The following is a 23,142-nucleotide window of genomic DNA, read 5'->3' as shown; positions in this document are numbered from 1 at the left end:
TGCCGCAACTAAAGATCCCGCACACCTCAGCCAAGATCCTGAGTGCTGCAACTAAGACCCGGCGCAGCCAGATAAATAAATAAATATTTTAAAAATAAAATAAAATAATCTGAGGATGTGCTCACAATATTGTTATGCAACAAGAGCAAGTTACAAAAGTCTATGTGTAGTGTCAACTCATGTCTGTTTGGAAAGAAAATTACACTATACACTGTAGATTTCAACTTTTAAAATTTTTGCTTATCTGTGTTTTCTAACTTTTCTATAATCAACATGATTTACTTGTGTGATTAAAAATTAAACATCAGAAGGAATATTAACTGGAGATATTTAAATTTGTAAAATAGTTCATGTGACCCCCTCTTAAACACACATACACACACATCTTATAATATAGATGGTTACTTGTTCCACGTTTTGGTAAAGCCTATATATGATGTGACACCAGCTTCAGGGGGTCCCAATGTAGCCGTAAAGATAGTTACATAGAGATGATTTGATCAGATCTAATCTCTAATGCAGCACTGTTTCATCTAACCACCAACCAGCTAACTTTATTTAGAATTCTGTGATTTTCTATTGGCACATCTGAGATAGATTTTAATTTTAGATTTTGTGTTAAAACCCGAGGCCCCAGTTTGTAGAGAAAGATGCATTTGATAGGTATTCTTTTTTTTTTTTTCAATATGTGCCTTCTACCTCAGTGTTCTTCAGGTGAGTGAGGGGTGGCTCTGTGTAAGGGAAGAAAGAAGAAATTATGTTTTTAAAACTTCCGTTCAGGGACAGAATGTCTCAGCTTTCAATTTGATTGACTGAGTCATCCCCATTAAAAGCAAACTGTAATTTTCATTGGAATAGAAATCAGTGTGATTTAACACATTTCTTTTTATGGAAGATTGCATTTCACAGCCTATAAGAGGATTGCAAGTGACAAAAAAAAAAAAAAAAGCAAAATTCTCACCAGTACAATTTTATGATGAAAATGCCTATTTAGGTCTGTATTTTACAGAAGAAATAAAAGACATCATAGAAGGGCAGTACATCCTGTAAAAGAAACCTCAGTGATAAATGCTTAAGGAGAGTGCTGAGAACCTTGGGACAAATAAATAGCGAGTCATTTTTCGCCTTTTCCTCAATTCTGATAAAGGTAGCTCGACAGCCAGCTCTCATGCTTATCCTTTGGGAATTAAGTGATCGGAACTCTGTTATTTCTCCTTTAGTGCAGTGAATAAGTTCATTTTCTCATTTCATGTTTTATATCTAAAGTTTTTCAAAGACTTTCGAGTATTCAGATCATATAAATTTTATGATCCGTAATCTTGTTTGAAAGTTCTGAGAGGCTGGAAATTTAAAGGTAAAGGGTTTAAATATAATTCATCAGTTAGAGGGCTTTGGTAGTAAGTTGTTCTTTTGTGTTAGTACTGGTGCCTAGGTATTCTTTCTTATAAATCATTTAGTCAAACACATATAAAAATGTTTGACGATTTGGGATTCAAGATAGACTATAGTATTTCTCCAATGAGAATGTTGTCAGTATAATAGAAAGAGAGCTGAGTTGTATTATTCTGCAAAGGAAACTGCAATTTTCCCCTCAGGTTGTTTTTTAAATTCAATTTATTTAAACTGAAAAAAAACCCTCACAGTTCACCCATTTCTCCCACCTGCTAACCCTCACCTCTTGCTGCCACCAATCTGTTCTCTGTATCTATGAGCTTGGGTTTTGTTTGTTTGCTTTCTAAATTCCACATATAAGAGAGATCATATGGTATTTCTCTGTCTCACTTATTTCACTTAGCATAATGCCCTTGAGGTGTAAAGTTAGGTTGTTTATTTGAGACTTTTCTTATTTCTTGAGGTGGGCATTTATTACCATTAACTTCCCTCTTGGGACTGCTTTTGCTGTATCCCATAAATTTTGATATGTTACATTACCATTTTCTTTTGTCTTAAGGTATTTTAAAAATTTATCTCTTTGATTTCTTCTTTGACACATTGGTTGCTCCGTAGCATATTATTTAATCTCCACATATTTGCAAATTTTCCAGTTTTCTAGTTTCATACCACTGCGGCTGGAAAAGATGCTTGATATGATTTCAATCTTCTTAAATTTAAGTAAGACTTGTTTTGTAGGCGAATATATAATCTTTCCTGGAGAATGTTCCTTGTACACTTGAAAAGAATGTATATTCTGCTGCTGTGAGATAGAATGTCCCATAAATATGGTCTAACATGTAGTTTGTATCCAAAGTTTCCTTATTGGTTTTCTGTCTGGATGATCTAGCCATTGATGGAAGTGGGGTATTAAAAGTCCGGAACTATTATTGTATTGCTATGTATTTCTTCTTTTAGGTCTGTAAATATTTGCTGTATATATTTTGTTTTGTTTTTCTTTTTCTTTTTTAATTTATTTATTTTGGTTGCACTGGGTCTTAGTTGCAGCACGCGGATCTTCATTGCAGCGGGCGGGATCTTTAGTTGCAGCATGTGGACTCAGTTGCAGCATGCAGGTGTCTTAGTTGTGGCATGCAGACTCTTAGTTGCAGCATGCACGTGGGATGTAGCTCCCTGACCAGGGATCCAATGCGGGCCCCCTGCATTGGGAGCTTGGAGTCTTACCCACTGGCCCACCAGGGAAGTCCCTGCTCCATATATTTTGGTACCCCTAAATTTAGTGCCTAACTATTTACAAATGTTATATCTTCTTGTTGGATTGACCCCTTTATCAATATGTAACACACTTCTTTTTCTCTTATTATAGTCTTTGTTTTAAAGTCTATTTTGTCTGATATTAGTATAGCTACTCCAGCTTTCTTTTGATTTCCATTTAAATGGATTTCCATACCTTCTCTTTCAGTCTCTTATCTAAAGTGTGTCTCTTTTAGGCAGCATAGATGTGGGTTTTGGATTTTTGGGTTTTTTTAATCCATTCAGCCACTCCATGTCTTAGATTAGAGCATTTAGTCCATTTACATTTAAAGTAATTATTGATAGGTCATGTGCTTATTGCTATTTTGGGAATTGCTTTCTAGCTGCTTTTGTTTCGTTCCTCACCGTTCCTTTCTTCTCTTTCTCTCTTCCTTTGTAATTTGATGACTTTCTTTAGTGGTATGCTTATACTCCTTTCTCTTTATCTTTTGTGTATTTACTACAGGTTTTGCTTTGTGGTTACCATGAGGCTTACATATAACAACTTATATCTATAAAAGTCTATTTTAAGTTGATAACAACTTAATTTTGATCCCATTCTAAAGCTCAGCATTTTTACCCCCCCCCCCCCGACAATTTAGGAAGTCTTGAAATAGAAAATCTGAATAAAATTTTCTTTCATAAAAACATATGGATGCAAATAAAATTTTATTTCAAAAAGGTCAATAAAAATATTGATTCTTACCCTAAAAGGAAAAAAGTTTGTATTCTTCTATTTTAAAAATAGAAAAAACCTATTTATTAGGTTTATAGACATGTGTGCAATTAAAAAAAAAAAAAAACACTACTGTTACCTTGATATCAATGTCCCAATCTGCTTTTTACCTATATTTACATGTTTGGTACTAGTACCTGTGGCGATTTAAGAAATACTATTCATAGTGGGGTGTGTGTGTGTGTGTGTGTGTGTATGTGTGTGTGTGTGTGTGTTTCATGAGAGATAAAATGGACAAATGGGTCACTGGCAAAAGAACAGCATGACTGTGTGGGGGCAAAAGGAACTTCATCCCTAAAAAGAATGAGGAGGCTATTTGAGGCTACTTTACAATCATCAGAGTCCACAACTATACACCACATTAAAGAGTGTTTGCCTTCATTGATATGGCTGCTTGGCTTATGTAAAAGAGGGGAGACCTCATACATTTCCCAGCTAGTAGAGTATTTGAATGCCAAGTCAACTCTCAAAATGACTCATTTTATACTAAAAATGATCTTTAAGTGAAAATTTGTGAAGTATCAGTTGCACAAAATATGCATACATACATAGCTGCCATGTTTTGGTCATCTGACCAAATGGCAGCCAGTCATAAGCTGGGCAACAACCTGTTCATTTGATGAAAAGGTAAGGTGAGCCCATCAATTTCTCTCTCATGAGTTATAGGTATGAAATACCTAGATAAACTATTTAGTTAATGGTGGGAGCTATAGCTTGAAAGCAATAACAGAAAGATAAATCCAGAGAGGATCTCATGAGTCATGAGTTATGAGGGAACAGAAACTGTGGGTAAGGAGAAGAGGTTGGTTGGTGGAGAAAAGATGCTAGAACAAATATATAGAGAGAAGCAGAGATTCAGAGAGAGTGAGAGAGACAGAGGCAGAGACACAAACTGGTCCCAGAACTTTCTGAAGGGCTCTGGTCCTAATTTAGTCTATTTAAGCCTTACAATAACCTCTCTCTCTTTTTTTTTTTTTTTTAAGGTAAATTAAATGACCTCTGACCTTAATTATCAAAAGTGTCAAACCACTAGGTTTCTTAGCATTAAACAAAACAAAATATGTTATATCTATGTAATATAAAATTGCAACCAAGATATAGTCATTAAAAAACAAATTGTAAAATTTAAAAATAAAGAAAGAAAAGAAAAAAGGAAAAGAAAGAGAATGTCAAAAGTGGTTTTCCATTAGATCTCTTGTGCAGGCTTGCCCACAGCTCAGTCACCTTATTCTGATAACAGTTCTCTGGTATTCTTTTAGGGACTATCCCACACCTTCTGACCCCTCCCCTCTGTCACCACCTTCCCAGGGTAAGCATGTGACTCAGTTCTAGCCAATCAGTGGATCCCAACACCCAGACCACAGTGATAGATAATGGCCATGAAAACATTATATAAATAGAAATTATTTTAATTCTTGAGAAAAAAATGTGACAAATAATGTGTGCAGAAAGAAGGAAAAATTGCAGTTAAGTTTGGGGTCATAATAGTTTCCTAAACAATAAGGCCAACTTCCAAGTCAAGTCCCTTCCCTTTTCTGAGCTTCAGTTTCCTTGTATACAAAATGAGGAGCTCAATTACTGTACTCAGGGTCTCTTAAAAGTCCTTTCCTTTCTAAATCTCTAAACTTTTCTGAAGTTTAGAAACTCAGGAGCCTTGTGTTTCCTTTTTGGGCATTTACAGAGGCCCCAGTGCTAGGCCTGGGGATATAAGAATGATCTCACAGTCTTGGCCTCAGGGAACTTGTAGTGGATGAGAGTGAAGTAGGCAAAGGGTCTACTCACCCTTCCGTGTGGTCTAAGTTCTTTACCTGGCACTGTTTCCCAACCATTACAAGGTTCCATTTTCAACGACAGTTAATCAGAAAACAAACCTCTGCTAATACCTTGCTTCATTTTTCTCCCCTGGAGAAGTTGTTGTCTTTGTTTCTTCTTTGATTCCAGGAACACAGATGCATTTGACAGAGGTCATCTGGCCACAGTTTCTCTAACATGAAGAGAAATAATGTTTTACTCAGTTTTGATTTCCAGGGCATCTCAGAATTCAAAGGTGGAGTGATCCACTGAATGGAGGCAAGGTAGAACTATTACATATAGTTTGCAGAATCTTTTCCCTCAAATCCCACTCTATTTAAGGATGGTCCTGGCTGCAGATCTGTTCAGCCACTTACAGCTGATAGAACAAAACTGTGGCTTCTGTACCATCAATTAACTCCATTACTTGCAGACTAGATGGTTGTGGTGACTGGTTGATCTAGTTTTTCCAGTTGGAGTCGAAACTCAGATCCATTGTGAAGGTCTCTATATCAGATATCAAAGCTACTGCAAAGGCTTGGATCTTTGAAACAATGTTAATGTTACTCTTCCCTATCCCAACTGGTTACCCTTCTCCTTCTACCTCACTGGATACTAGAAATGCCAAATACTCTCCTAGAAATATTGCCCTTCCAGGTTGGACAGGGAAGGTCTGGGCATTAAAAAAAAAAAGTCCTCGTTGACATGTTACCTTCAGCATCTAGAAGGCAAGGGAAGGAGTTGGCTTCTTCAGCATTTTATTAATCTGCTGGGTGAGTTCTCTCTGCTGAAACGAGAACTGAATTTTCTACTGGCCTGACCACTCCTGGTGCTGCTGGGCAATGGGAGGGTTAGTAGGACTAGTGTTCTGCAGCCTTCATGCCCTTACTTCTGGGAGAACTCGGCCATGAAGTTGTGGGCACTGCAGTTGGGAGGTGGGTGTGGGCAGAAATAAAATCCCTAAGACTCCATGGTATTTCCAAGGGTAGGCAAGTCCCTAGAAGACAAAGTAGAGGACTTACTGGGAAAGGGGTGAGGATACGGAGGAAAATACACCATTGTGAAGGTGATAGAGCAGGAAAGATGGAAACACGTAGGAATGGGGATGAGAGTTGCCAAAGACAAACTTACTACCCTTGCAATTTTGCTTCAATCAGATCTGCCCACTAAGTAGTAAACCCACTGATTGCTCCAAAGTGGCCCATCAGAACCCTACTGGAGTAGAATTTTTCCATGGGGGTGGGGGGCAGTAGGAGATCTCAGCTGACATAAAGACTGTGAAGTCACTTACTGCTATCTTATCTAGGCATCTGTCGAATGCCTCTTTAAGTGGTCTGAGACAATCCTTAGGCTTAAAACCAATGAGAATGAATTGAAAGCTAAAAACACTCACCTATTTTACTGAGGAACTGATTGGATTAATTAGGTTCTTTATCTGTTATTTCTAGTTCGGGCATATTTGATTGTCTTTTTTTTTTTTTTAAACAAAGCCACATTTTAATAAGTGAGCTGTTAACAGTATGGGACTGGCAAACTGCCATAAACTGCTTGTAATTTCTTTGGTTCTTTGCAGTGTTCTTTTACCATAGGTTATCACAATTCATTATCATAATGGAAGCCCTGATTTCCTGGACAGAATGTGCTCTAAATCATCCCCAAAAAACCCCAAAAACCCCCCCCCAGAAAAAAAAAAAAAAACACCCCAGAAAATAGCTAAGGACTTAAAACTTTTTTTCTTCTTTCCTCCTGGTGTCCAATCTTGTTCTCAAAGCAAATTTTTGTAAGTTCTTTTTATTATTAATTTTACTTTTTTTAAAAAAATTTATTTATTTATTTTTGGCTGTGTTGGGTCTTCGTTTCTGTGCGACGGCTTTGTCTAGTTGTGGCGAGCGGGGGCCACTCTTCATCGTGGTGCGCGGGCCTCTCACTGTCGCGGCCTCTCTTGTTGCGGAGCACAGGCTCCAGATGCGCAGGCTCAGTAGTTGTGGCTCACGGGCCTAGTTGTTCCGCGGCATGTGGGATCTTCCCAGACCAGGGATCGAAACCGTGTCCCCTGCATTGGCAGGCAGATTCTCAACCACTGCACCACCAGGGAAGCCCCCTTAATTTTACATTTTAATCTTCATGAAGGCAGAGATTTTGGTATGTTATGTTCACTTGTTATCCTCAGGGCCTAGAGTTGAGTAGACATACAATAATTACACTTTGAATGAATTAGTGAATGAACGCAGGAATTATATAAGCAAGTACCATTTTAGCACCAACAGATAAAAAGTGCTAAGCTAAGACCACATTTTAGGGCTAAGGTAGAGATGTCTAGCCACAGCTTGGAGCAGTATGATAAGGACATTCCAAAAGACAGTATGAAGGCACTTAGTGGAGTTTTAAAAATGCTAATCATATAAAATAAAAGGATGTCTATGGAAGCACTTCAAAATATTAATATTATATAAATATAAAATTAATAATTATACATATGTATGATTTGCAATCTTGTTTATTTTTTTAAATTTGCAATAGATTTTCATGACTGAAGGCACTGTACCTTGACCAAAGGTGCCAAATGACATTTTTGAGTCTGTGTTAAAAATATGACATTTCCACAAATGCCTAGAGATGTAAAATGTTTCCTAAAGAGGCAGAAGACCAGTCAGTGTGATAATGTGAAGGGAGACTTCCATTTCTCCAGAGCCCACCCGGTAGGACACCAACGGGTACAGAGGCAGCCTCATTAAAATGGCTGGGATGGGCTCCCTCGGCCATTTGAAGGAATTCAGCAATCCAAGTGCGAGCTACATAAGTAAAAAATTTGAAGTCCCCACAAGAAAGTCTCATTTGAATGCTTTGCTCGTTGGGAAAGGGAGAAGTCCTTAGGATTGTCCAGCTTCCGCGACAAAGCAGAGCTTAGTAAACTCCCATCATCTGGGAAGAGGAGACTCTTTTTGCTCAGCTATCTGAAGATCTCCTGGGTGTAAAAAAGAAGTGAGAAAAAGGTCATCAGATGGGCTGTGATCACCACTAAGAGACTCGAAATACCGGGGGAAAGCAAAACTGTCTAGGGATAAGGATGGCCTGGGTTGTGTGTCTCTAATTTCAATAATTCTTTGAAAAAATTTAAATCCATCTATTAAGTGTGGATAAATCCTTGAATTCTGCCATGTCCTGTCCTCGAAGAGCCAAACGCCTCATATAGGGACAGCTGTGGTGTGAATTAGTTGTTCTAAGCTTTTGGGCTGCTTCCAACTTCGCTGTTGCTCATGCCCTACAGGTCAAGGAAAGAAGTGATGTAATGCACTTAGCTGGGCCATTTTAATTACCATGGAATGCAGAGGGGGCGGGGTTACAGGCGGTGACACGTTTGGCGCATGACTTGCTCTAGGGATGCACGAAACAAAAACATCGACCACCATTGGCTGCGTCCACTTCCGACCCGGGTCTCTTGCTCCAAGTCTGGAACCTTGAAACACATTTCTTGGGAAGAGGGGTGGCGCTAGCCTACCGAGCGTCAACCATAAACACACATAGAGAGTGCGCGCGCGCGCGCGCACACACACACACACACACACACACACACACCCCCACCCACCGAGGTCCTCCCTGCTGGGATGGGCGTGGGGCCCAGTGCTCGCCACCCGGTCCCCAGAAGGTTCCCCCAAAACCAGCCGCTGCGGCCCGGCTCGGCGCGCAGGGCCCAGGGAGGATTCGCGTCCGCGGAAGCTGGTGTCACTCGGGCTCGCTCCTGGTGAGCCGCGCTGTCGTCATTCATTCGCAGTGTCCGGATCGTCCTTCCAGCTGGGAGCTGCGCTTCGCCGAGGGTGCGAGCGGCCCCGACGCGAAGTGTTAACGCGCGGTGACCTGGAGGGCTCTGAGCTGCTAGAGACGGAGGCGGCCCGGACCCTGGGTGGGCGCTGTGGGAGCAGCCGCGTCCCAGCCCACCTCTGCCCGACCCGCGGGGCCGAATCAGCTGGCGGCGCCCGCAACCCTGCCCGGCGCCGAGCCGGATCCCGGGGCTGAGCCACACCACTTCCTCCTCCTCCCGCTCCCCTTCCTTCTCCGCCTCCCGCTCCTCCCGCCACCGTGGGCCCCGGCCGGGCTGCGGAGCGAAGAGCCTGGGCGTCTGCGGCCGCGGGCTCGCGGAAGGCGGCGGCGCCGGGGCGAGTATGCTGCTCGCGGTGCCCGCGTCCTCGCCATCCTCCCCGGCCGCCCGCGGGGGCTTTGTTGTGACCCGGGCGCCGCCGGCCGACCCCTGGTGAAGTCGCTCTCCGCCGCCGCACCTAGCTGGCGGGCTGGCGAGCGGACGGGCGGGCGCGCGTGTGCCCGGGAGTGCGCGCCGGTGCGCGCGGGACCCGACCTGCCGCCCCATTGTGCGTGCGCCCGCGGCGCCCGGGAACATGTGGGTGAACCCCGAAGAGGTGCTGCTGGCCAACGCGCTGTGGATCACGGAGAGGGCCAACCCCTACTTCATCCTGCAGCGGAGGAAGGGGCACGCGGGCGATGGAGGCGGCGGCGGCGGACTGGCGGGTAAGGACCCGCGGCCGGTCCCTGCGGGATGGGGGCCGGGAGCTGCGGCGCCGCCCGCCGCCCTGGGCTGCGGGCACCCGAGAGACGCCGCCCTGTCCCTTGGGGCTGGACGACCCGCCCCGCTCTGCTGCGTGGAAAGCATCAGGAGTCGTAATTTTCAGACTGAAAGAGATGCTTCTTTTCTCACCCTGTCAGGCGATGGGGCCCTTCGTGTGCCGGGCGCCCCATAAGTGGGTGATGTTTATGATAATGGAGATGAGTGAGTCTGGGGAGGGGGCTAGTATCAGTCCTTAGGGATTGAATGCGGTACTTCCCCTCTCCCCCTTTTAAAAAATATTGCTTTCTATATGGACAAGAGAGGGGAAGGGCGGTTAATTTTTACTTCATTCTCTTTTGGTAATGGCAGGATCAGGTATTAAATGCTCTTTTGTTTCCAGGGAAGCAATCAGTAAGGAGCTGGTGTGGTCATTTCCTATGTTAGTTACGCCTGAAGAGAAAAGGAAAAAGGAAGGAAAAGGAATTTTGTTGTTGTTGTTGCATCTAATTAGGCATAACAAAGCAAGTTGTCTGGTTATAAAAAGAATCAGAAGTATAACTGCATTTTAATCATTTTAACTCAGTCTCTTCCCCAAACCCCCTCACAAGGTATTGTTAATATTGTAACTATTACTAAAACCATGCCATATCATTCCACATGGTAAAATCAGATGCCTATCCCAAGTAGTGCCATATTAGAAAGGTCTTCTTTTATTAAGTAACCAGTTTGCATGGCGGGAGATGACAGATAATCTTGAACTCATACCATACTAGAGAAATTGGACCTTCCCCTCTCCCTCTTGGTTAGAATGAACAGAACTGGGATACTTTTTAGAACGAAAAAGTTAGCAGAAGAAACAGGAGAGGTTTAACCAGGAAAGATATTGTAGAAAAGAGATGAACCTTGACCTCTGCAGAGTTCAGAATATATCCCTCACCAGGAGCTTGCATGCTAGGTAAATTGTTGCTTTCAGAATGCCCTGCTATGAACTCAAAATTCTTTATATAGTGTGTATTTAGTTGTGATTCTAATTTATGAACTAGTTTTCTCAAGAGTAAAATTCAAGTGTCACACGGTACAGCATCTACTAGTTTGCTTGCACATCAAGTCGGCTCTAGATAATCTGATTTTTCTACACTTTTTCTACCATAAAAGAAGGGAATCTGCAGAGCTCCAGGTTGTGTGCCAGAAATTCTGATTAGTGGCCTAGAATCAGTATTTTCCAGTTCATTTTGTAGAAGTTGTCTAACTATGTACATTAATATGAAACTTGCATATCTAATATTGGTATCAGCCCAGATTGTCCTTTAAATCTAAAGCAACAATGTAGAGTAGATAGTTTATTGTTTTAACAAAGAACATTTCCTGCCTGGAGATAACCCTTCCCACACCATCAACTACTAAGTATTTATTTTCTAGAGTCATTTGCAATAGGTTATAAAAAATAAGAGATGCAGAGCCTTCTTTTTCTAGTTAACTTTTTTACTGTGTTCCTACTGACTCTTAGAGCTGTAATTAACTGCAGTCCACTTGGAATCTCATCATCGATGACTTATTTCAGATAAACTTAGCTTCTTAACTGAGAAACATAGCTATTGCACTTATCGCTAGAATAATTGAAATCATTGAAATGAGTAAAAATATTCCTGCCAACAAGGGCTATTTTCAACCAACATAGGACAAATGTTTGCTCGGATTGGTTGGTGCCACATCAAATGTATGAGGGGCATTTTAGAAATCCTTGTCCAATGTATAGTATATTCTAATGCTAATGTGGGCTCATTCATGCATTCATTAACTCACTCTACCATTTAAAATATTGGTTGGTAACTTCTAAGGTGCCAGTGTCATGAAGCTCACAGCCTAGCACGAGAAGACAGATGCTGATAAAATTATCCTATAAATTAATATAAAATCTCCATTCTGCAGGGTCCCGGCAGAAAACAGAATCCAACCTAGTTCAAGTGAAGAGAATTTAGTGAAAAGACAACTTAGATGAAGGCAGGGTTCCCAGGACCAGTGAAAGGCACAGCAGTGGGGAGTTTTTAGAGGTGGCAGGAATGATGCTGCTGGAAGAGTTTGGGCCTCCAGAGAAGCAGCCATCCCTAGGAACACAGACCACAGCAAAAGAGGGTGGGAAGGACATGTCCGACTTCTCTCTTCTCCTCACCTCCCAGCTTCTGCCGTTGCCTCTCCTCTGTGGAACCCAGTAGAAGCTGGCTGGATGGACTGTCCTGGTGATCTAGTGCCTAGGGATCAGCCTCCCAGGGATGGATCTGGGAGGTGGGGACAAACTGAGAATGACCAGCACTAACGTCAAAAGGAGATGTTACCCCATTCCGGGTAGGGGTAGGAGCAAGGAAGGATTCCCTGTAGAAGTGACCCTGGAACTGAGAACTGAAGAAAGAAAAAGATTGGCCTGTGAGGAGAGGAGGGAAGAGCAAGTGTTGGGTATCCATTATTGGAGATCTTCTGGAAGATCTCAGGACCTTTATATAATGTGCATTATCTGGACCAGTGCACCATCGTCCACTCATCAAATGGATTACGGATGAGTGGGAAACCCACTCACTGTGAACTGGTCAGGAGTGCTCCATGGTTCACAGTGCTTGGTAAGATGTTAGCACAAAAGCTGTAAAAAATAATGGGCCACAATGAGGATTCTTGCCCCCCGCCACTTTTCAAGTTCTCTTTTTGATTCCAGGCAATATACATGGGTATTGACACAATGAAGTTCTTTTTTGAATTGTAGATGCATTTGATTTATTTATTAACCCCCTTTAACTGAGGTTTCATACACATACAAAAAAGTGCACAAAATAGAGATGCAGAGTGCAGTGACTTATCACAAGTAACACTTTGTAACCAACACCTTGTAACCAACATGAGGATAAAAATTGGAACACTGCCAGTGCCCTAGAATCCCCTCTTGTGACCCTCTCCCAATCACTACTCACCCTCGCCCAAAGGTAAAAAACAGAAAACCTGTCCTGATGTTTTTCGGTAAACATTTCCTCACTTTTCTTTACAGTTTTTCCCACAAAGCGCCTATCTCTAAACACAATATTTTGGTTTCGCCTGTCTTTTTGAGCAAGGAATGAATGGAATAATGGAGTATGTATTCACATGTGTCTGGATTCTTTGCTTTGTGATATTTATGAATGTTGTTGCTTGTGGCTGTAGTTTTTTCATTTCCCTATGCTGTGCGGAAAACTATTATATGAGTATAGCACAATCATTTATCCGCATTTATCCACTGTTTTGTTGGAGGACCTTGGATGGTCCATTTGGGGTCTATGGATAAGGTGGCTGTCATCATTCTTGTTTGTGTTTCTTGGTACCTGTGGACATGCATTTCTGTTTTGTCTGTACCCAGGAGAGGAATTGCTAGCCCATAGGTTATGTGTATCATCAACTTTAGTAGATAATACCAAACTGGTTTCCAAAGTAGTTGTACCAACATACTCCCACCCACAGCATATGGGAATTTCCCTTGCTCCTTATCCTTGCCAACATTGTCAGTCTTTGTAATTTTAGCATTTCTGGTGGTTTTGCAGCAATATCACGTTGTGGAGTTAATTTGTTTTTTTCCTTACTGATGAGGTTGAGCACTTTTTCATGTTTATTGGCCGTTTGCAATATTTTGTGACATGGTTGTTCAAGTCTCTTGTCCCCTTTGTCATTGGGTTGTTTGTCTTTTTCTTACTGATTTGTAGGTATTTTAAAATATTTTCCGGATATGAGCTCACTGTTGGTCGTACATGTGGCACAATCTTCATTCTGTTGCTTGCCTATTCACTCTCTTAAGGATGAAAAGAGTTATTTTAATAACCAAGTCCTTTACAGATTCCGTTTTCCTTTATGGTTAGTGTTTTATTGTGTTCTGTTCAATAAGTCTTTTCCTACTCTGAGGTTATAAACATAGTCTTCTATATTATTTTCTAGAAACTTTTCAGTTTTAACCCCCAAATTCATATTTACAATTCACTGGGAATTAATTTTTGCATATTGTGTGAGATGGGGTTAAAGTTTTAAATTAAAATAATTTATGGACATCCAGTTATCCCAGCATAATTTACTGGTAAGTCCATTCTGTTCTCACTGCCCTATGGGGCTACCTTGTTCATAATTCAAGTGTCCCAATATGTGTTTGGGCTCTCTAGTCTATTCCTTTTGTCTATGAGAATATTTTTGCACCAATACCACACTGTAGTTTTATAATAGGAGTTTATATTCATTAGATCAAGTCCTCTTATTTTGTTCTTTAAGAGTTTCTTGACTAGTCTCTGTCTTTTACATTTATGCAACATTTTAGAATCAGCTTATTAAGTTCCACCAAAACAAAACAACAGCAACAACAAAGACTTACACTGTTGGGATTTTGATTGAGATCACATTGCGTTTATCAATAAATTTGGGCAAAATTAATATCTTTATAATATTGAATCTTCTGGTCCATGAACATGGTATATGCCTCTATTTATTTAGCGCTTTCAAAATTTCTTTCAATGATGTTTCATAGTTTTGTCTGTAAACGTCTTTCACATCTTGTATTAGATTTGTTCCTAGGTATTTTTTTTACTCTGCTGTATATTGTTTCTTTTTTAAAATTTTATTTTCTAATTCTTTTTTTGCTAACCTATAGAAATATAATTGTTTAAAAATTGACTGTGTATCCAGAGCCTAGCTAACTTATGAAATGAATTCTAGTAATTTATCTGTAGATTCTTATGTATTTTTTACATACACAATCATATCATCTGAGAAATTTGTTTTTTTCTAATCTTTATGCTTAAAATTTTTTTTCTTTGTCATTTTGCACAGGCAGATTGTACAGTGTTGAATAGAAGTGCTGATTGTACATATCCTTTTCCCTTTTGAGGTCTCAAAAGACTTTCAACGTTTATCATTTGTTCATCAACTATTGTGATTTTGTAGATTTTTTTTTTTAATTGAAGTGTAGTTGGTTTACAATGTTGTGTTAGTTTCAGGTGTACAGCAAAGTGATTCAGTTATATATATGTCTATTCTTTTTCAGATTCTTTTCCCTTATAGATTATTACAGGATATTGAGTATAGTTCCCTGTATTATACAGTAGGTCCTTGTTAGTTATCTATTTTATATTTAGTAGTGTTTATATGTTAATTCCAAACTCCTAAGTTATCCCTCCCCTCCTTTCCCCTTTGGTAGCCATAAGTTTGTTTTCTATTGTGAGTCTATTTCTGTGAGTCTTTCAGTTTTGTAAATAAGTTCATTTGTGTCATTTTTTTGGATTCCACAGGTAAGTGATATCATATGATGTTTATCTTTGTCTGACTTATTTAACTTGGTATGATAATCTCTAGGTCCATCCATGTTGCTGCGATTGGTATTATTTCATTCTTTTTGTAGCTGAGCAATATTCCATTGTATATATATATACCACATTTTCTTCATCCATTCATCTGTTGATGGACATTTAGGTTGCTCCCATGTCTTGGCTATTGTAAATAGTGCTGCAATGAACATTGAGGTGCATGTATCTTTTCAAATTATAGTTTTCTCCAGATATATGCCCAGGAGTGGACCATATGGTCCACTGGATCATATGGTAACTCTATTTTTAGTTTTTGAAGGAATCTCCATACTGTTCTCCACAATGGCTGCACCATGTAGATAATTTTTTTTTTTCATTTAAAGGGAATTCTTATCCCTAGTTTGCTAAAAGTTTTTAATTATATATGGATCCTGAATTTTTTCAAATGCTTTTCTATATCTATTAAGGTAATCGTATGATTTTTCTCTTTTATTCTGTTAGTGTGATGACATATTAACTGATTTTCAGGTGTTAAATCAAACTTGTATATATAAAATAATCCAACTTGGCTGTGACATGTTATTGGGTTTTTTTATATGTTTATTTAATATCACTAGCTAATCTTTTATTTAGGATTTTTGCACCCTGATAAATTAGTAGAATTTTCCTATAATTTTTGTTTTTCACATTATCCTTGTCAAATTTTGGTATCAAGATTATACTGGCCTTAAAAATAAGTTGTGGAGTGCTCACTCTTCGTTCTGTTTTCTGGAAGAGTTTGTGTGATAGCAGTATTGTTTCACCTTGGCACATTGGCAAAACTCACAGGTGAAGTTATCTGGCCTTGAAGTGTTCTTTGTGGGTTTGTTGAATGGTATGACAGCTATTCAGATGTTTAAAATTTTTCTTTTACTGTCAGTTTTATAAGTTGTTTATTTCTAGGTTTTATCTTTTTCATCTTAGATCTTCAAATATATTGGCATAAATTTGTTAATGATATTCTCATATTTTTAATGTCTGTGGGATGTACAGTGATAGCCCCCGTTTTTATTCCTGACATTGGTTATTTGTGCCTTCTCTTTCTTAATCGGTCTTTCTAGGAATTTATCAATTTTGTAAAGAATCAGCTTCTAGACCTGTTGACCTTTTCTGTTTACATTTATTTTCTACTTCATTAATATCTACCATTTATTATTTCCTTCTTTCTGTTTTCTTTGAGTATACATTGTTATTTTTCTAGCTTTTGAAAATGATATTAGTTCATTGATATTCAGCCTTATTTTCTAGTATATTTATTCTAGATAATTTTTCCCTCTAAGCATGGCTTTACCTGCACTTCACAGCTAAGTTTTGATATATAGTGTTTTGGTGGTTATTTCACTCAAAATAGTTTTTTTCCATTCTGATCTTTTTTTGCATGTTATCTTGAGTTATTTAGATATATAGTTCTTAATTTTCAAACATTTTGGTATTTATTTTACTGCAGTTAGAAACCATAACCATATTTATATGATTTCAGTGCTTTGAAATTTAGTAAGATTTGTTTTATTTCCTGTTGATGGTCAATTTTTGTAATGTTACATGTTGTGCTTGAGAGGAATAATGTGCCTTGCAGTTGCTGGATAAAAGCTTTATTTATGTTCAGTGGTTAACTTTGCTGCTTGTGTTCAATTCTTCCACCATAATTGTGGTTTTGACTATTTGTCCTTGTAGTACTTCCAATTTTTGTTTTATATGTTTTAAGGCTGTATCATTAGGAATATATACATTTATAATTGTAATATATTTCTGGTGAATTGAACATTTTATCATGAAATGTTTGTATCTCCAGAATTGCTCTTTGCTTCATCATTATAGTTGCAGCAGATTTATTTGGCTAATGTTTGTATGGTTATCTTTTTCATACTTTTACTCTCAACCTTTCTGTATCCATCTATTTATCTATCTGTCTATCTATATGTGTGTGTGTGTGTGTATATATATATATATATATATATATATATACACATATATTTTTTTTAATCCATTTTTGGCCATGCCTCAGGGCATGTGGGATCTTAGGTCCCCGACCAGGGATTGAACCCAGGCCCCCTGCATTGGAAGCATGGAGTATTAACCACTGGACCACCAGGGAAGCCCCTGTATCCTTATATTAGATGTCTTTTATAAGTAGTAGATGGTTGATTTTTTTTTCTTAATCCAGTTTGAAAATCTTCACCTTCTAATTGGATTATTTAGTCAATGTACATGTGACTTGGGTTTAAATTTACTATCTTATTAAGTGCTTTCTATTTTTTTCTATTGGCTCTATGTTCTTTTTTATTTGCCTTCCTTCCTTGCCTTTTGATAGCATATGGGTTTTGGGGGTTTTGGGTTTTTTTGTTTTAAAGTAGAGGGAAGGATTTTTTATTTATTTATTTTTGGCTATGTTGGGTCTTCGTTTTGCACGAGGGCTTTCTCTAGTTGCGGCAAGCGGGGGCCACTCTTCATCGCGGTGCGCGGGCCTTTCACTATCGCGGCCTCTCTTGTTGCGGGGCAGAGGCTCCAGACGTGCAGGCTCCGTAGTTGTGGCTCACGGGTGTAGTTGCTCCGCGGCATATGGGATCTTCCCAGACCAGGGCTCGAACCGAGTCCCTGCATTGGCAGGCAGATTCTCAACCACTGCGCCACCAGGGAAGCCCCGTTTTTTGTTTTTTTTTAATGCTTACATTTTTAAGCCTCTATTAGCTAGAAGTTTTTTTTTTTAATTAATTAATTTATTTTTGGCTGCATTGGGTCTTCGTTGCTGATCATGAGCTTTGTCGGGTTGTGGCGAACGGGGGCTACTCTTCGTTGCGGTGCGTGGGCTTCTCATTGAGGTGGCTTCTCTTATTGCAGAGCATGGGCTCTAGGCGTGCAGGCTTCAGTAGTTGTGGCACACGGGCTCAGTAGTTGTGGCTAGTGGGCTCTAGAGTGCAGGCTCAGTAGTTGTGGCACACGGGCTTAGTTGCTCTGTGGCTTGTGGGATCTTCCCAGACCAGGGCTGGAACCCGTGTTCCCTGCATTGGCAGGCAGATTCTTAACCACTGCGCCACCAGGGAAGTCCAGCTAGAAGTTTTATATTCATTTCTCTATTCTTTTAGTGGTTACTATGGAGATCATAATGCATTCTTGACTTAAAATATATTGTTAATTGGTATTTTCATTTTATTAAACATTTTTTTAATTGGTACTTTTAATCTCTTCCCAGATAATGCAAGGACCTTGGCCACTTTAACTCCATTTACCCCTCACCCCCACCCCACGCCCTCAATTCATATGCCATTGTTGTAATGTATTTTAATTTTTTATATATTTTCCACACAAGAGCATATATATAATTACTACTATTTTTTAAAGTCTGTATTCAGTTAGACTTCCACATATGTTTACCATTTTTATTGTTCTTTCCTCTTCTCTGCTCTTTTTTCTAGAATCATTTTTCTACTGCCTGTAAAACGTCCTTTACTCTTTCCCTTAGTGAGAGCCTACTGGTGACAGATTTTCTCAGCTTTTTTATGTCTGAAAATGTCTTCATTATGCTTTCATTTTGGAAGTACATTTTTGTTTTGAATGGTTGGCAGTTAATTTTTCAAAGCATGGTTAAGATATTGTTCCATTGTCTTCTGATTTGCATTTTCTCTCTCTCTTTTTTTTCTGGAGAAGTAAACCGTCACTCTGAATTATTGCTTCTGTGTAATAATATGTCTTTTTCTCCAGCTGCTTTTAAGGTTTTCTCTTTGACCTTGGCTTCCTGCAGTTTTACTATGATCCAGCTATTTGTAGATTTTAAAAAACTCTGCATGGGGTGGTAGGACTTTTTTGATCTATTGTTCATTGGCTTTGTAAACTTCATCCAATGGCTCTTCAAATATTGCCCTTACCCCATTCTCTTAGTCTTCCTTTCTGGAACTCCAATTACATGTATGTTAGACATCATTGTATGTTCTGTGTCTGTTACCTTCTGATTTTTACTTGCTTCATTTTGGTTATTTTCTTCTGATCTGTGTTCCAATTCACTATTTAACTGTATTTAGTCTGTATAAGCCTACCCATTCTTAACTACTTTTCAATTCTAAGATTTCCATTTGGTTCATTTTTATAATTTCCAGTTATCTATCAGAACTCTCCATTTTTAAAATCATTCTTGAGCATGGCAAGCATAGTTATTTTAAAGTTCCTTTGAACTGCAATATCTTCAGCCCATGTGGGTCTATTCTATTGTCTGTCATTTCTCCTAGTTTTCATTAACGCTATTATATCATCCTGTATGCCTGGTTACTTTTCATTATGTAGGGACATTGTACTTCTGCTTTGCAAAAGTAATCTGAAATAGAAGACAGTGTAACAGAGAATTTTTTTCTGCCAGTTGCAAACCAAAATCACTTTATTTTTAGGTATTGATATATTTCAAAACTGAGCTCTAACCTGGGTGGTTTTGCCTACTTAAGATTTGCACTTATGATTAGGTTGTGGATCTCTAAGGTCTCAACCCAAAGAGAGGGGAGCATCATTACTTCCCTGCCTCTTTGCTGACACTGATTGCTACCCTTGTCTTTCCAGTTTCTGATTCTGTTAAAAGCACATCCAGACTCTCAGCCACGCAGCAGCCCCTTTGGGAAGAAGCAAATGCCTCCCCAAATAATAGTTTCCTCCCAAGTAGGGCTCTTGTCTCTGAGCCACTTTCCCAGGTGAAGTAATTTATCTCTCTTTTTTTTTTTTTAATTTTTCTTTTTTTTTTTTTTTTTAAAGAAATTCACGTTCTTTTATTTATTTATTTATTTATTTATGGCTGTGTTGGGTCTTCGTTTCTGTGCGAGGGCTTTCTCTAGTTGCGGCAAGCGGGGGCCACTCTTCATCGCGGTGCGTGGGCCTCTCACTATCGCGGCCTCTCTTGTTGCGGAGCACAGGCTCCAGACGCGCAGGCTCAGTAGTTGTGGCGCACGGGCCCAGTTGCTCCGCGGCACGTGGGATCTTCCCAGGCCAGGGCTCGAACCCGTGTCCCCTGCATTGGCAGGCAGATTCTCAACCACTGCGCCACCAGGGAAGCCCTATCTCTTTTTAATTCTTTGATATCTTAAAGTACATTTTTGTCCCATTTGTATAGTTGTCCTCAGTAGCAGATAGTCGTGCAAATTACCTTGTATGCCATTATAAAGTGGTGCTATTATCTCCATTTCATAGGAAAGGAAAGTAAGGCGTTAAAGAGATGGAGTGATTTGCCACAGATCACACAGCTAATAAGTGGGGACTTTGTATTTATTTTTCTTTACAAGACTAATTATAGTGACATAGGTTAACTTGATTTTCCTCACTATCCGCCTTGAGAATCTAATAAAAGCAATTGACTCTACCTCCCTAAGAATGAAAACACTGAAAAAATTTACATGCAACTCTAGGAGCTTCATGGATCCTGGAGAATTAGAATATGGGTGCTTCAAGTTAGAGGACATCACCAAGAGACTGAGACAATTTCTCATTACCCAAAACCAAAAGTGTGAAATCCTCAATTTCTCATTACCCAAAACCAAAAGTGTGAAATCCTCAATTTCTCATTACCCAAAATCAAAAGCTGTTCTGTTAGAAATGTTTGAGTACTAACTGTGTTTGGAAGGCTGCACTTTATAAAGATATAAAAGAAAGAAAAGGCAAGTTTCTGTTGCTGAGCTATTACTAACTTAGCGATCAAACCTAGATGAATAGGGACTTCCCTGGTGGTCCAGTGGTTAAGATTCCATGCTCCCAATGCAGGGGGCCTGAGTTCAATCCCTGGTCAGGGAACTAGATCCCACATGCTGCAGCTAAGACCCAGAGCAGCCAAATAAATAAATAAATATTTTTTTAAAAAACCTGGATGAATAAATTTGGGAGAGCTAAAAACATAGGCATGGGAATGATACAAGTGCAGACTAAGACTGTATCAGAATATTTTGATCTGAGATTTAGCACTGGACTGTCCAGGAAATGGACTTTTTGCACCACATGGAGACGATCACAACTAGCGAAACATGACATTTGATAAAGGAAGGCAGTTAAGAAGCAGTAAACATAGGGAAAGCTCCCCGTTTCCTGCCTAAAGGCAGGAAATAAATTCTCCTTTGGCTAGAGACAGACTCTTATCAGCCCAGAGACAGCACCAGAGGACTCTGCAAACAAACCTTGTTAAACTATCCCTTATCTCCCTAGTTAAGGAAGATGAGGACTACCTAGCCCTCGTTGGATTATACCCCTAGCCCAAACCCCTTTGTTTTGACAATTCTTCACAAATACATTGTTTCTTTGTCTAAAAGGTCTAAGAGTTTCCTCCTTTGGCCACTTCTTTGGGTCTTCATTCTCTTGTGAAGGCTCTTGTGTACATGTACAGATTCACTACAGTTTGTATGCTTTTCTCCTGTTAGTCTGTCTTTGTCAGTTTAATTTTCAGACCCAGCCGGGGACTCAAAAGAGGGTGGATGAAAACTTCCTCCCTACACCAGAGAACTCCCAGGAGTGAGAGCGATAACAAAGCTATGTTCTAGAAGGCCTCCTGTTTTTAGGGTAAATGCATTCATCTTGCCAATTTGCAAGTTTTTTTTTTAAATTTATTTATTTTATTTATTTTATTTTTGGCCGTGTTGTGTCTTCGTGGCTGTGCGCGGGCTTTCTCTAGTTGCGGCGAGTGGGGTCTACTCATTGTGGTGTGCGGACTTCTCACTGCGGTGGCTTCTCTTGCTGGGGAGCACAGGCTCTAGGCGCATGGGCTCAGCAGTTGTGGCTCGCGGGCTCTAGAGCACAGGCTCAGTAGTTGTGGCGCACGGGCTTAGTTGCTCCGCGGCATGTGGGATCTTCCCGGACCAGGGCTCGAACCCGTGTCCCCTGCATTGGCAAGCGGATTCTTAACCACTGTGCCACCAGGGAAGCCCCCAATTTCCAAGTATTAATGAAGTTGCTCTTAGTTGCACTTAGCAGTTAACATTTTTCTTTGTAGATTAATTATGTATAAAAGCCAGTAAAATGTGTGATAGTTCCTAATGGAACCTAATGTTATAACTGTGTGTTGTCGTGGGCAGTGATCTATAGTTGTGTATGGGGTTGGCTCATATACTTACTTAATATGCAAGTGCTGCTAGCGAGAAGCACGGTTAGACAAAAGCAGATGTTGCTTGCTTGTTCCATGAATTCCTCCTCCTCTGCTTGTTATTATCAACCTCAAGAGGATTTTGTCCACAGAATGATTTAGTCACCCATTCCAATTTGTCTTGAGACCTTACATTATTCTACAAAAAAAGCTGTAAGAATAAATACATGTAATTTGTGTAGGGTTTGAGATGGCTTTTGACATCTTCTGGGTGTTTGTAAACTGATCTCCAAAAGTAGGGAAGAGAAAATTTACTCCAAGCCTCCTTTTCAGAAAGTTGAGGAGTTGAGGCTGACTTTCTGTTCTAGGGACATGGCATTTGTTTTCTGCTTTACCATCATCACATGCAGAGGGGACACACTTTATTTTTATTTATTTTTTTATTGGAGTATAGTTGATTTACAATGTTGTATTACTTTCTGCTACACAGCACAGTGAATCAGTTATATGTAGACATATTTCCACTCTTTTTTAGATTCTTTTCCCATATAGGCCATTACAGGATATTGAAGTAGAGTTCCCTGTGCTATACAGTAGGTCCTTATTAGTTATCTATTTTATATATAGTAGTGTGTATATGTCAATCCCAATCTCCCAATTTATCCCTCCCTCCCTTTCTACTCTGGTAACCGTAAGATTGTTTTCAACATCTGTAAGTCTATTTCTGTTTTGTACATAAGTTCATTTGTACCATTTTTTTAAGATTCCCCATGTAAGTGATATCATATATTTATCCTTCCCTGTCTGACTTGCTTCACTCAGTATGACAATCTGTAGGTGAGGGGAACCACTTTATGAAGAGATCGGGTTTTAAATTGTGGGATGGTTCCCAGGCCTGCACACAAAAACCTGTTTTGTAGTTGTGTCCAAATCCGGAATTTGTCACTTGGAACTGAGCAGATTGTAATGCTGACGGCTGTGGTGGGTACCACCTCCGGTC

The 23,142-nt window shown here is 39.8% G+C and overlaps 2 protein-coding genes across 4 annotated transcripts in view; one reads left to right on the top strand and one right to left on the bottom strand.

Moving 5' to 3' along the window:
* Positions 1 to 7,319: 7,319 nt before the first annotated feature.
* Positions 7,320 to 9,575, bottom strand: LOC309661600 (uncharacterized protein; the record flags this gene model as incomplete). The annotated part of the gene is made up of 2 exons (XM_082463472.1): positions 7,320 to 7,385; positions 8,799 to 9,575. 2 exons carry the CDS (start codon positions 9,573 to 9,575, stop codon positions 7,335 to 7,337), a joined length of 828 nt encoding a protein of 275 aa, XP_082319598.1. The 3' UTR covers positions 7,320 to 7,334.
* A 24-nt stretch (positions 9,576 to 9,599) lies between these two features.
* TBC1D9 (TBC1 domain family member 9) overlaps positions 9,600 to 23,142 on the top strand; it is a 111,253-nt gene continuing 97,710 nt past the window's right edge. For all 3 annotated transcript variants that reach the window (XM_082463295.1, XM_082463296.1, XM_082463294.1), the window contains exon 1: positions 9,600 to 9,733. In XM_082463295.1, the coding sequence (XP_082319421.1) occupies positions 9,604 to 9,733 (130 nt within the window). In that variant the 5' untranslated portion in view covers positions 9,600 to 9,603. The remainder of the gene's footprint in view (positions 9,734 to 23,142) is intronic.

This window comes from Balaenoptera physalus (assembly GCF_965194825.1).
Source record: "Balaenoptera physalus genome assembly, chromosome: 5".
Lineage (NCBI taxonomy): Eukaryota > Metazoa > Chordata > Mammalia > Artiodactyla > Balaenopteridae > Balaenoptera > Balaenoptera physalus.
Note: the sequence above shows the minus strand (reverse complement) of the source record. Positions and strands in the feature narration are given on the sequence as shown.